The sequence below is a fragment of the Octodon degus genome, unplaced genomic scaffold (genome assembly GCF_000260255.1).
Source record: "Octodon degus isolate 3935 unplaced genomic scaffold, OctDeg1.0 scaffold00064, whole genome shotgun sequence".
Taxonomy (NCBI): Eukaryota; Metazoa; Chordata; class Mammalia; order Rodentia; family Octodontidae; genus Octodon; species Octodon degus.
Genome location: NW_004524640.1, coordinates 10,700,136 through 10,714,643, shown reverse-complemented (window position 1 = coordinate 10,714,643; position 14,508 = coordinate 10,700,136). Strand labels below are relative to the sequence as shown.

General features: G+C 55.3%; 1 protein-coding gene across 1 annotated transcript in view; it reads left to right on the top strand.

The window, feature by feature from the left end:
• Nptxr (neuronal pentraxin receptor) overlaps window positions 1-13,255 on the top strand; it is a 17,608-nt gene extending 4,353 nt beyond the window's left edge. Inside the window, exons 2-5 of the mRNA XM_012515452.2 lie at window positions 6,761-6,986; window positions 8,055-8,302; window positions 10,537-10,716; window positions 11,242-13,255. Of these exons, the coding sequence (XP_012370906.2) occupies window positions 6,761-6,986; window positions 8,055-8,302; window positions 10,537-10,716; window positions 11,242-11,466 (879 nt within the window). The 3' untranslated portion in view covers window positions 11,467-13,255. The remainder of the gene's footprint in view (window positions 1-6,760; window positions 6,987-8,054; window positions 8,303-10,536; window positions 10,717-11,241) is intronic.
• Window positions 13,256-14,508: the final 1,253 nt, after the last annotated feature.

The following is a 14,508-nucleotide window of genomic DNA, read 5'->3' as shown; positions in this document are numbered from 1 at the left end:
ATCTGTATCCCCTTTTTTGTTTAGTTCCATCATTTGAATATTATAAGTGTGTTAACTCAGCAAAATATTCTAAAAGAGTCCAGTAGTCCATAACAGTATTGGGTCTTCCGCTTGACTGGCAGTGTCAGGAATTGTTGACCTGAGTCCCCTACAGCTCAACAGAACACCATGGCTTAGCCTTTGTTTTTCTTCATAACTCTCAGCTCATGTGCATGGGTCAGGCTTCATGCACCTGTAAGACAGGGAAAGACAAGTGAGGTGGTATCTGCGGCTATGTGCTAGATGTGGATGGCTTCCCCCTTTCCTGGCCTGGGTGTTCTTTTGTTTTTGTTTTGGGCAATGGAAATTGAACCCAGGGCCTTTGCACAGAGCTACATCCCCAGCCTGCTTTAGTTTTTATTTTGAGAAAGAGCCTCAGTAAGTACACTGAGTTGTCCAGGCTGGGCTTGAATTTACAATCCTCCTGCCTCTGTCTCCTGAACTGCAGGATTTCAGGCATGTAGCGCCACACCTGCCTCTGCCTTAGTGCTCCTGTCTGTAAAGGAGCAGGTTGGATGGAGTGAGGCCAACCCATGGCCCCTTCGCCTCCTGCTCCCACCAGCAGTGGCCTCTTCATTCTGGCAAGAAGCCTGGCCATTTCAACCCTACCTGTCCCACATATTTTCTGTGATCTCAGACAACCCTTCTCCTCTCTGACTCTTTTCTCATCTGTATTCTTTTCAACCCTTGCCCCTGGCAGGGGAGACATTTCCAAGGGAGACCCCCAGCTGGCAGACTCTGCTTGGGCAAAGAGCTGGGTACACCCTAAGGTCTATTTGGAGGTATCTGTCTTACATCCAAGATGTGCCCATGCTTACATGTCTTACTATCCAAAGCTGATGTGGGTGACCCCTGCAGATGTTGTGCATGAGTAATACTCATGACAGCACCTCAGATCAAGTCAGGCTCCCCAGAAGACTCAGTCATGCCCCCCAAGTCAGGGCCTTCCCTATGGTTTCTCCCATCAAGGGTCACACTGCCCAGCATCTGAACTTTGGGCACTGTGCTCCTTCACATCTGGTCTGGAGACAGTGGCTTGCCACTTGTCATTGCTGTTGCTGTCCCATTGCCCTGCACCTTTGTGCTCTGATGCATTCTTCTGTGATGGGCACCGGGCTGTGGCTGATGTCACCCTCACAGTGGCTGTGGCCAGTCTTATGGTATCTCCAGCTGCTTCCTCCAGATCTGCTCCCAGACGTGGGAGGCCTAGGTGGTGGAGGGCGTATATTTAGCATCAGTAGGTAGGTCTGGCCATGTGTCTTCCCAAATTGGCTGTGAACACTTGCACACCCACCTGTGTGTAAACCTGGGCAGCCCGGGCTTGGGGATTTTATAGCATCCCTGGTCCTGGTGGGTGTGAGGTGAACTTGTAGCTTTCATTTGCATTGCTCTAATAATTCTTGATGCCCTGCACCCTCCCTTCATGTGGAATGGCATTTTGCACATAAGTATTTGCCAATGGCAGGTGCAATGAGGCCAGAGGCCAGAGGTCAGCCTCCTTGTTGAGGGAAGTACACAATGGGGTCTCCCCAAGGACAGTCCTGGGTGTATCATCCCCATGGGAAAATGGGGACAGGAATTATGGCAGCCAGCCCAAAGTGCAAGCATCTTGGTATCCCCTACAGCCCTTGTCTTATTCCAAAAGAAACTGAGGCTCAGAGAGGCCAAGGGACTTCCCCATGCCATTTAGCATGGCTGGAATGCTCACCAGCATTTCTGATTGAAGTGGGGTCAGTGTGCTGTCTTTGACAACTTTTGACCAGGGACTAGAGGGTGTATGGGTGGCAGAGAATCTCTCGCCTCCTGGAGTGCCGAAGGGATCCACCCTCCAGGACCTCTAGGCCCATGAGGGTGCTTGGGGCATGCCACAGCCCTGCCGGTCCCTAGAGGGAGCCTTCCCACCCCCCTTGCCTATTTGTCTTCTCCAGATTGGTGGTGGAGACCAGGATGATCCAGCTCTGCCCCTCGTTCCCCTCTTCCCTCTCCAGGTTGCTCCTGGGGAGGAAAGCGGGCACAGAATGGGGCTCCCTGGTAGTCCATCTTCCTGCTCTGGGCAGAGCCCACACACTGTGCTGTGGCAGGCATGGGACCTCCCCAACTCCAGGCCCTGTGCCTGGCACTCAATGTAAGGCCCCAGGCATGCCCACTTGCCCAAAGACCTTATGACTGATCCATGAGCACCTTGCTGCTGTCATTGTCCCCTCCCAGACTCAGAGGCTCAGGGGCTTGCCAGAGCAGCTCAGCTGGCACTTGGATAAAGTGCTCCAGCTCCCAGAACTGCTCTCCTGCCTCTCAATTGTAAGAGGGTAAGAATCATCCCCACTCTGTGCCAGTCTTGGGTGCCAGACTTGACATAGATTCTTTCATTTTCTCATGACTTATATCCCAATGTGTCATTATGTGTATCTTCCAGAGGAGGAGGCTGGGCGACAGTGTTTAAGCAACTTGCCCGAGGCCAAGATCTAGTAAGTAAGCACTGATGTCAGTGACCAGGACACAGCATTGCCATGCCACATGCTGGCGTGGGGATGAATGAACCGCCCTCCGGCTGCACATGAGTGTTCTGCAGCCCAGCACGGAGTCCTCAGGGCCTCTCCCATCTCCTGGCCATCTGGAAGGGAAGCAGGCAATGGGTAGGGAGGAGTGGGGGTGGGAAGAGTGTTCTGGACAGAAGGAACAGCATGTACAGTGGCCTGAGGGCCAGAGGAGCGCAGGGCCACAGGGACTGCGTGGTACGAGTAACTTGTGGCCTGTGGGTAAGATGAGTTTCTGTAATAAGGTTAGAGGGCTGGGGCTCCATGCTGCGATTGGGGGCTGCAGAGAGAGTTTAAGCAAGAGAGCAGCATAGCACGTGGGGAGATTTCAGTGTCTGCTTCTGGTGCTACGTGGAGAAGCACCCTGCCAGAGCGAAGACGCAGGCTTGAGTGTGCCACCTGCAAGCTGATGTCATGTAGCGTTGTGTGCTGTACGGGCTCCCATGCACACTGGCTGGCTGCCCCTTAGGCTCCCTCCTCTCAATATAACCACTCAACAGGAAGATTCGGGGGTGTAGCTGGAGAACAGCGGGCTACTTCAGGAGGTATTTATCATCCAATGACTGACACCGTCATAAGGCTTCGTGCACTAGTTCTATGGGCGTTGTACCTTCACTCGTCATCCTCGATGCAGTGCTATGTCACAGTGTTACCCTGTGGCCTGTTTTGTCAATGGGGAACCTGAGGCACAGCAGTCCCTCAACTGGTGGAGCTGGGTGGGAGCTGAGCAGGATTCATGGGACACGGCATGACTGCGCAGGGCTGTGGCCTTGCTGCTGTCCCTGGGGCCAGGCCCTGTGCTGTGAAGCTATACAGAAGGAGATCCTGACGTTAAAGTCCAGCTTGAAGGCAGACAGGGTGCCCAGCCTGGGCTCACATGACAGATCAACAAACTGAGACTCAGCCCATCAAAAGACTGAGGAGTGGAACCTCAAGGCCCATGAGGGTGCCTGGGGCATGCCACAGCCCTGCTGGTCCCTAGAAGGAGGCTGAAGTCCTCACCCTGTAGGTCCTTGGCTGTGTGACCCTAGGCTGAGAAGTGTTCGCCCAGCCGCCTGGGGAGCAGAGCCTGGTGGCCCTGAGTGCAACAGAGCCCAGAACATTAGCAGCCAAGCTGAGGGGAGAACCCCGTGGGAGCCCAGGCTCCCTCTGCCCTTCCCCACCATTTTAGGCCAAGGCCCTGCTTGGCACCAGGCCAGGAGCCCACGCGCCACAGCCCGCATCCGTAGCAGATGGCGGGGAGGGGGGAGTTGTGCTTCTGTGATTCACACACAGGGGGCTGCGCATGCTCTAGAGCCCACTTTTTCCCTGCCCTTCCTGGCCTCGCAGCATGGGGAGGGGCTGTGACAGGAGGACAGCTTGCGTACCTCCCTCAGCCGGCGTGTATTCTGTGCTCTCCTCGAAGGAAGCAGCATGGTGTAAATATCCTTCACATCCTGTCCCTCCTGGCAGGGTTCCTTCCCTTAGCTGGAGAGATGTGCTGCAGGGAAGTTGGACAATTCAGAAAGACTTCTGCCTCAGTTTCCCTGTCTGTGTACTCTGAGTATTGTGAATGAGAGGCTGTAAATATTCATGGGAAGTCCCAAGGACAGGCCTAGCCCATGGTGCCATTCATGTGCCCCTCCTGCTGAGCCTGGCACACAGGAGGGCAGGCACTGAGGTAGATCCATGCTTGGGGCCAGACAGGAGGTAGTCCAAGGCTTCCTGGAAGTCCAGTGAGCTCCAGTGCAGTTGGGAACTGGCCCTGGCCAACGATGATCAGGTAGAGGCCCTGGGGGTAGTGAGCTCCCTGTCAGCTTCCGTGGTCAGGCCTCATGGTTTGCATGTGCTTCTCTATTCCTTCCTTCCACTTTTCCATCCATCCTTCCATCTGTCCTGGGGATGGACAAAGAGAGGCCTTGTGCCTCCATTTGACATTTGGGAAAACTGAGGTTTTGGGGTTAGTCTGTACCAGAGCTGAGATTTGCAGGCATGTTGGAATAAGAATGAACCTTCAAGATAGCAACGATCAGTGCAAGGAGGGGGTTGGATGTACTAAGTGGCTCCTCCATCCATCCCTGCACCTCCTCCCTTGGCTCCACCCCAGCCTGGGGGAGGGGACAGGCAGGCATCTGGAAGGGTGGGCAGTTGTGACTTTTTACATGGTGTGTGGTGGTGGATAAAGATGGCTTGAGTCCTCCTCTGCACTTCTTCATGGAGTCCCTTCCTGGAGCCAGGCTCAGTGACTTCATCCAGGTGCCCCATTTCATGGGGTGGAGAGAGGAGGCTGATCCTCAGCTGCCCTCTGTTGCCACCAGATGGAGTGATGGAGAGCTGGGCCTGAGCTGCTACCAGAGCCCTGGCCATTTGAGGCAACCTCATCTCTCCTGCGGGAGCTGTGAAGCCCAGCCACCAGTGAAATCCTCTCTGCTGCCGGCTCCTGTGACCATGGGTGATTTTCACTTCAGTTTCCCTGCCTCTAGCATGGGGACATTGGGGACCTACATCACTAATGTGTTAAAAGATCCAGTGAGTGGATACCATCAAAAGTCCCGATGCAGCTGGGATGGTAGCTAAGAGTCCCACTCTGGGCTTCCTGCCTCACCTGTGCTCCTGAAGCCATCTGTGGATGCTGCCATGGCCAGGCTGTGGGCTGGGCCCTTCCCCACACCCCATCAGTCATCTGACCCAGGACCTGTAAGCTGGGAGTTCTGGGGCCCCTCTTTATGGAGGAGGAGCAGTGAAGCCATATGTTCTTGGGATGCAGTGGTAGAGCTGAATGTCACTCTAACTCACAAGCATGAGGTCCTGTCATTGGTCACAGAAGGCAGCTCCTATACTCCCACCAGCACTTCCCCTCCCTCATGGCTGGATAACAGGCTATGAAAGGATATGGATTGTGTCCCATGTCACCCCGCAAAGTGCCCTCAAGGTCAGAGCTGGCTCGCTTGAGGCTAAGACGGTCTTCCATACTTGTCCTAAGATGCAGCCCAGCCCATCACAGCTCAGAGCACTCAGGAAGTGCTGGGCACTTGGCTTCCTGTTTTGCCTTCTGCTGTATCTTCAGCACCAGGGACAGCGCCCGGCATCTAGTTGGTGGCCAGTGAACTGGGAGGAGTCAAGGCAAGACCCGGGCCAGGCTGAGCGGTAATTGTCCAAGCCCCTGGGGAGAGTGGGAGTGACTCATCAGTGGGGACATCAGAGCAGGAAGTTGGGCAGACGGTGAATGCTTATAATTTGACTCCCAGTAGCTCATTGAATTATTAATCTACGGATGTTTCTGTGACGTATCCACCAGAGACTGGCCCCTCCAGAAGTTGAACCTGTGCCTTATCTGCCTTCCTGTGCCCCAGGAGAGGGGCAAAGAGGAACTTCTAGCTCCTGCCTCAGAACTTCGGACTTCTGGATTCTTAAGACAGGACAAAGAGGGACCCCTGGCCACATCCTGGGCTGGATGGGGTGTCAGAGGGCAACCTGGACCTCTCCACCCTAGGTGGTACTTGCAGTGAGAAAGCTTTGTCTGTTGACATTTGCCATTTAATCCTCTCAACAGCCTTTCCAGATAGATGCGCTGGTCTCATGAGGAAATAAGTTCAGAAGGAGAGCTTTTTCCTGGGGTCCTACAGCAGATTGGTGCCCAGGCTAGATCTGAGCCCTGAACTATCTGACTCCAAAGTGTGGGTTCTTAACCACATGTCACCCTGGAGGGGCCCTGACACCAGAGTCCTGTTCTTGAACACCCTGACTTGTGCCTCTGGGTTTGTTTGAGAAGGCAAGACCAACTGCAGCTGGAAAAGTGTCCCCTGAGGCTACAAACACATAGCAGCTCTTTGCCTTGGACTGGAGGCCACAGCAGCAGAGTTGGTCCTGTCCTGCATGTCCCAGGCTATGCGGGGGAATAGAGTGGGGGGCAGCAGGGCTTCCAGTGGCTCTGAGGAGGGCTACTGCCCATGCTCTTGCTGCTGGAAAGCTGTGTTCTGCACGGCTGGTGAAGGGGTGACTATCTGGCTTTTGCTTCTTTGCTTCCCACAGTTCTCTTGCCAGCACCAGGCTTGGTTGCCTGCTGTTGCATTTCTGACCCCATTTTGCACAGGGGGCCTCTGATGCTGGCTGCGGTCATTTGGCAGGGTGGTGGCATCTCAGAACTGGTGCCTTTCCTCACTCATCCCGCAACTTCACACATTCCTTCTTCTCTTCCCTGTGAGCAGCAGGAACTCCCAACCCGAGTGAACCTGTCAGCAGCCCCAGCCCCAGCGCCTCCAGTACCCACTGCCCTGCATTCCAAGATGGACGAGCTGGAAGGGCAGCTACTGGCCAAGGTGTTGGCCCTGGAGAAGGAGCGTGCAGCCCTCAGTCACAGCAGCCACCGGCAGCGCCAGGAGGTGGAGAAGGAGCTGGATGCCTTGCAGGGCCGTGTGGCTGAGCTGGAACATGGTGGGTCCTGCAAAGAGGGCAGTGTGGATGAGGCCTCAGTCCCAGCGGGGTCCTGGGGTGACAGAGCCACTTGATGACATGTTGGTGCTCTCCAGAGGCCAAGCCTGGGTGGAAACAAGAGGGAGAGGATAATATTTTCACCCTCAAAGTGATCATTAACAATTTCTGAGACCATTGTATCCTCAAAGAGAGCTAAGTGCTGGACCCCCCTGCTGATTTCTTCTTTACAAACTGAACAGGGGCTTTCACAGGGGAGGAAGTGAAGGTTCAGAGGTGCCACATGGTTTTCCCAAGGTCACAGGAGTCAAGGATCTGGACCTCAGACCAGGCCTAGATGCCACGGTCATGAATTTACTCACCCACAAACACCACCTTCAGTGAATTGGGATTTTCTCATTTGTTTGACACCTAAGCCTGGTTCTGCCAGGGGGACAGAGAAGCATAGTAGGATAGTATGCAGGTGTGGACATCAGGATCCCTGGCTCTAGGTTCCAGATCCATAGGTTGCCTTATTCAAATCCCAGCTCTACCATTCACTAGCTGTGTGGCCCTGAGAAAATAACTCAACCTCCCTGTGTCATGGTGTTCTCATGGGGTAGTGATAGTGGGATGGTTGTTATGAGGATAGAAACAATGTGCATAAAGACTCTTAGGATGATGCTCACCACATAGAAAGCAGTAGAGAACATCTGAGTAGCAAAGAACTCTAAATAACAACATTCATTTGGCTGGCGTTTACTATGGCCAGGCCCTTTATGTGCTTTGGCCCACACAATCTTCACACAACCCTGGAAAGGAGGAAGTGCCACCCCATCGCAGTGATGAGACTGAAGCCAGTGAGGTTAAGCTTAGTTTTTTGAAAGTCACTTGGCCAGGAAGTGTCACAGGTAGGATTTGAACTATGGACATGGTAGATCCAGAACCCATGGGCTCTGGCCAGGTCCCTGAACACAGAGGCAGTGTAGAAAAGGGGGTGAGGTGCCTGTGACATGCATCAGGTGTCCAGGAACTGTTGGCCTTCCTTACACTCTGGGAAATATCCGCTGACCCTTCCATACCCACCCCCAGGGTCCTCGGCCTACAGCCCCCCGGACGCCTTCAAGGTTGGCATCCCCATCCGAAACAACTACATGTATGCACGTGTGCGCAAGGCGATACCTGAGCTCTATGCCTTCACCGCCTGCATGTGGCTGCGGTCCAGGTCAGGTGGCACAGGCCAGGGCACGCCCTTCTCTTACTCGGTGCCAGGGCAGGCCAACGAGATCGTGCTGCTGGAGGCAGGCCACGAGCCCATGGAGCTGCTGATCAATGACAAGGTGGGTGCAGCAGGGTTGGCATAGGCTCACATTTCTGGGACTGTCCACACCAAAGGGTCCCGTGTGTGGCCTGGCACTTTCACTTTGTCACTCAGCAGCTGAGGCACACCTTCAGTGCTTGCTGTGTGCCAGGCTGGGTGCTGGGAATATAGAGACAAGCCAGATGTGGGGCAGACTGGGGAAGGCAGACTTGTGTCCAACAAAAGCTGACAGCATTGTTGCCACTGCACAGAGGTCAAGGGACTTCCCAGGCACCTGCTGTAGGTGCAGGTGCCCAGTGCCCTGCTTGTTCTCCTGGACAGAGACCAAGGAAGAAAGGGAGGTGCACAGGCTTCTGGGGAGGACGAGGGAATGCTGGTGGGTGCCTCATCCCAGCACCCCAAGAGCCAGCCCCTTTGCCCCTCCCTACTATGGAGAGAATAGTGTCAGGCCCAGGATGCCAAGTTCAAGTCCTGGTCCTGCACCCCCTGTGTGACTTATTCATTTACTCACTCCATGCCTCAGTTTCCTCATCTGTAAAACAGGAATGATAGTAGTCTTTACCTCTTAGGGCTGGGGTAAGAAATCCTGCCCTTAAGTGCAAGTAGAGGATTCTAGGAAGTTCCTAGCAGTTAGGAATCTTTCTTAGATGTGAGCCATTTTACTCTGTGAGGCACTGTGCTGAGGAACACCTGATCCCCTGATCCTTTCCTACCCTCAGCCTTCCCAGTAGCAGTGAAGGAAGCAGGTGCCTGCACTGGCCCCATTTTACAGGTGGAGAAGAGAGGCTCAGAGAGAGGCAGTGCTCCCTGGACACATAGCAGGTGATGGACTGAGGGTGTGTTCAGGGTCTGGACTCCAGAAAACATGTCCCAACCCCTTCTACTTCCTCACACCCAGGCCTCCCACTCTCTCAGCCCTCCCCTGGCCAGGCTGTCAGGCAGGCCAAGGACAAGCCTGGAGGGGAGAAGAGGAGAAGAGTTGGCAGCAGTGTAGAGATTGAAGGAGAAAGAAGGAAAGCATTTCATTGCCCTCTTCTTTCCCAAAGTTCCTCCCCTGCCTGCCACGGTGTTTTGGTCTTGCAGGCATGATGCTCCTGGGAGCCCCTGAGACACTTTCCATGAGTGGGGAGAGGAGGCATGAGCCAAGGAACAATAAATTTTTCCTGTGGCCCATAAGCTCTAACACTGTGGCAGATGAACACCATCCACAGCCTGCGTCCTGCTCCTGTCACCACCACCACCCTACCATCCCCTGGTTGCTGTCCTTTGTCCTAGGCCTGCTCAAGAGACAGTCCTCCATGAGAAGGATTTCAGCACCCTGGACAGAGCACTGCAAAGGCTGCCCGCTGATCTTGCTGGTCTAGCCGTGGAGTGGCTAGATTCTGATGTGCTGGGTAGTTCTGTGTCCTGTCCACTTCCTCTCAGTCTTCACACCTCCTGGGCCTCCCTGGTAGTTCTAAACTGTTTCATCTGACAGTGTCATCCCCGATGTCCTTCCTCCTGTTCAGGTGTAGTTCAGTGAAAGGCCAGGACCAGACCCGGACTCTGATTCCAAAACAGGCTCTGCACCAAGGAAGTCTAGGAGAATGCTTGTTAAATCGTGATCTCAGAGAATGTATGAGATAAAGAAGCCCTTGGAGAGCACCCAATGCACAACCAGTGAATTTTTTTCATCTTAAAGGCCAGCTCCAATCCATTAGCATAAGCTTCTGGAGTACTGTGATGAGAAAGAGCTTGGACTGAGTTAGGCTCGGTGTTGATTGGTCATGTCTGCCTTGGGTGGAGAAATAGGTGGTGGCTGCCTATATGCCATCCCTTGTCTGAGCCCTGCATTTTACTGATGGGGAAACTGAGGACTAGAGAAAGAAAAACAGCCTCTCCCAAATTCACACAGGAGGTTGATGGAAGAACCAAGCCCAGAGACCGGTGCTCTTGAGCTCTGTCTGAGGCCCATTGCGTTGTTGCAGCTTCCTGAGCCCCACGTGTGTGCTGGGATCTAAGGATCAGTGCAGACACTGCTGCCACCCTCAGGCCCTTTCATGCCTGGAGAACTGGACAGTTCCAGTGCCCTAGGGAAGCTGCTCGGGTAGGCTGCGAGGGAAGCAGAACAAGGGGTCAGGGAAGAACTGGTTGGAGGAAAGGAGAGTCAGGACTCGTGGCAGTCCTTGAGCACAAGCTCCCCATCCTCCCAATCCCCTGCTCCAGCCTCAGGCCTGTGACCCCTTTGACATGGGGTTTGGGCACTTTGTCCAGGTAGCCCAGTTGCCAATGACCCTGAAGGACAATAGCTGGCACCACATCTGCATCATCTGGACCACGAGGGATGGCCTGTGGTCTGCCTACCAGGATGGAGAGCTGCGGGGCTCTGGGGAGAATCTAGCAGCCTGGCACCCCATCAAGCCTCATGGAATCCTTATTCTGGGACAGGAGCAGGTAAGGCTCAGACCAATGTTGACTGAAGGGCCATGAGCTTATCTTGGCCTGGCAGGGAGCATAAGGATAAAGGGATTACAGGGGCAGAACCGGAAGACACTAGGGTGACCCTAAGTCTGACCCACCATTCAGCAGATGGGCACACTGAGGGTCAGAGAGAGCACAGACCTGGCAAAAGGGCTTGGGGGTGGAGTTAGAACCTGGGGGCAGGCAAGAAGCTTGACAGTGAGGCCAGTGAGGGGAGAATTGAACCTTGGAGGTGAAGCTAGAACCTGGGGGTGGAGCTAGAACCTGGGGTGGGGCTAGAACCTGGGGGTGGGGCTAGAATCTTGTGGGTGGGATTAAAACTTTGAGGGCAGGGCTAGAACCTAGGGTGATACTCGAACTGAATGTGGAGCGAGAGCCCTGGCAGAGCTGGAGTCTGGCAGGGGCAGGGCTTTGGCAGCGACAGGCCCCTGAGGCTGTCTGTTGTCTGCTCTGCTTCCTCACTCCTTGTCTCTCCTTTCTCTCCTGCTCTTGTTACAGGATACCCTGGGAGGCCGATTTGATGCCACCCAGGCCTTTGTTGGTGACATTGCCCAGTTTAATCTGTGGGACCATGTGCTGACGCCTGCCCAGGTGCTGGGCCTTGCCAACTGTACTGCACCACTGCTGGGCAATGTCCTCCCCTGGGAAGACAAGCTGGTGGAGACCTTCGGGGGTGCCAAAAAGGCCACCTTTGATGTCTGCAAGGGGAGGACCAAGGCCTGAGGCCACCTCATCCAGGGCCCCTCCCATGCCTGCCACTTTGGGGATCTTAAGCGGGCTGCTCCCCCTCAGTCTGTCCACCTGCTGTCTCCTTCCTCCCCACCCACTCCTGACCAGGCCTCTCCTTTCCCCTCCCCTGTAACCACTCCTTCAGAGCCCCCTGCCCTGCGATGGGGTCACCTGGGAGGGAAGGAGCATCTCAGCCTGGGCTGATCCTGGCTCTGGCCCTCCTGGGAGAGCTCATGGGAGAACTCTCTGCCCCACCCTGCCCTGGCCTGTCTGTCACTCTGATGCCCCTGATCCCAACAGCACCCCCACTAGGTTGCTGTGGGGTGGCCCCCATGCTGCAGGCCTAACCCTGTCCTCTCCAGGGCCTCAGCAGGCTGGAGAAGGGGACAACAGAGATTCAGGAGATCAGACCCTCCCTCCTTTACCTTCCTGCCAGTGCCCATCGGGGAGCCCCCACCCTTAGCCCCCTCCTCATTGCTTTTGTGTATGGTGGTTTGAATGTTGGTTCCATGCCTGACTCAGCACCCTCTCAGTTTACAGGATGCTCCCTTCCCAGCTCCAGCCCAGAGGGCTGAGGGGCTAAGACCCCACAAAGCCAAAGGGCTGCAGTAACCCTGTGTGCCCCGGAAGCTGTGTCCACTGCCACAGTCATGCCTCCCACTCCATGCCCAGGGCAGGTCCAGGACCCCTACAGCCTGAGCCAGAGAAGCTTCAGGCAGATACAGCCACCAAGGTAACATCACTGCTGGGAGAGCCACATTACCAAGCCACGCAGCCTCCTACAGGTGCCAGCCCTCCCGGGGCCTGGCCATCCCCCTGTCCTGATCACTTCCAGAACTGATATGAGATGACCCACCATCCTGGACACACAGAGCAGGCCATCCCAGAGACCCAGGAGCTGGCAGGGGTGGGTCCTGGGGTGGGGCTGGGTTAGGTCAGCAGCTGCTCCAAGGTCAGTGTCAAGGGCAAGGGTTCAGGCCAAGCAGGTTCACATGTGGTCTAAAAGACATCAGCCCTCTCTCTGGGTCTCCCCTCCCCCACCTGGCATCCAGCCTGACTTGCATTGTCTCAAAGGGCTGCTTGGCTTTCTGGTTCCTATCCTTGAGCCTGTCATTACCAGAGCCTCCACAAGAGAAGAATATCAGAGTCTGAGAAAGACCATCCACTCTGACCTCTTGCTTTATGACAGATGGAGAAGAGCTCAGAGAGGGCAAGAGACCTGTACAGAGACAGAGAGCAAAAGGGCCAGAGCTACAACCCAAGACTTCAGTGTTCTTCCCTCCATTCCATCCCCTGGAACATTGTTTATGCAAAACATGGACACTTTGGTACCAGGAGGTGAGAGGAGGAGGGAGTGATCCCTGGCACTGTGGCAGAAGGGACAGCTGAGGATGTAGGTCTCCCTCCCCCCGCAAGTCCCTCCAAAGCATCTAAGCAGTGACAAGCTACTTGACTCAAATGGCACTGGTGCCCTCTCTTGCCCCCCTTTCTGTTCCTGCCTTGGCTCCCCATGGCCACTCAGCCTGAGATGTGCTGGGGCCCAGTGCCGGGGACGCATGTCCAGAGTGTGCTGCCTCCGGCCTCCAGATCCTTGTTTCCATTTCGAGAATGCAGACTGATAGCTCAGCACCTCCAGTTCAACTCCCCCTGGAAGCCAGAGCCATGGTGGCTTCAGCCTGGACCTGCTGAGATCAGGTTGTCCTGGCAACAGCCAATGACATCAGCCCAACTGCTGGGTCAAGAGTCTCATCGTCACGCCACAAGCCGCTGCTGGGGTGGTGGTGCAATTGCTGGGGTGGTGGTGCAATTGCTGGGGTGGTGGTGCAATTGCTGGGGTGGTGGTGCAATTCGGCGCTCAGATTTCGGGGACACTGAGCTTGACCAGCCTTTGCAATTGTTTCGGAGAAGTAGCTTTCATGGAGACCTTGAGAGGATGGCTCTTAGGAGGAGGGGACAGGACTTGCTTGGTCACTTGAACCCGTCCAGACTTGTGTGTCATCGCAGATCTTTTATGCTTTGTCACACAATGATGAGACGTCTGACATCTGAGCCTCGGTCCTGTGCTAAGTCACCCTGGTTGGCCCTCAGGAGGAAATGTAACAAACTTGGGGTGTCAGGATGTGGATCCCTAAGGAAGGGCCTAGTTCCCCACTTCCACAGTCCCCATCCCTCCCAAGCTGTGAGTTGTTCTAGGGACATTTACCAAGCACCTACTGTTTGGAGCCATTTGAGGAACTTGAGCTGATCCCAGGGAGCCAGACGGAAGAAGGAAAGGCAGAGCTGTGGCTGGCCCTTGGTTGCATCCCTGAGCTGCCCTGGCTCTGAGGATGACAGAGGTCCTGCTTGTTAGTCCTCCCTGAGCAGTGGGCACTTCCCAGGACTCCTGGTTTGCCCCAGTGCAGCTGTGCGTCAGGACTGTGCTGAGCCCCAAGATACAAGGGATGAAGCTGGAGCAACCAGAGGCGAAGCCCAGTGACATCAAGTGGCCTGGGGATGGGGAGGTGCGGTGTCACCTAGAGCTGGTCCAAGACCTTAGCCCCCAGCCCAGCCCCAGGGGACAAGAGCTCCCTAACCCTGCCATGCAGGATTTGGTGCATTGCTCCCAATGAATTGAGGAGCATTCAGAGTGACAGAGGGAACCTAGGTGCAGGATGGGTGGGCCCAGGGCCAGAGGAGTCTCCACCTCCCTGGAAACACATCCCATGTCCCACCTGCCTGCTCCTGGGCTCAGCCTCAGCCTTCTCTAAGGGGCTGCGGTGTCCAGGAGAGCTGGGGGAGGCAGGATGTCTGTCTCCTGGTGTCCCAGGCAGGGACGGGGAGCTTCTGCTCCTCGGGCAGGTGCTTCACAGCTGATCTCTGCCAGATTTTCCCACCTTGTGGCATGCAGTGCCCCCCGCCTCCAAAGCCACGGTCATACATGGCCTAAGAGCACAGATTTAGGAAGGACATCCACTCAGAGGGCACACCCTCCTGTGCTTTGCAGGCAGCTGAGGCCTGAAGAGGGCTCGGGAGGTCACCCCACTGAACTTGGCCACC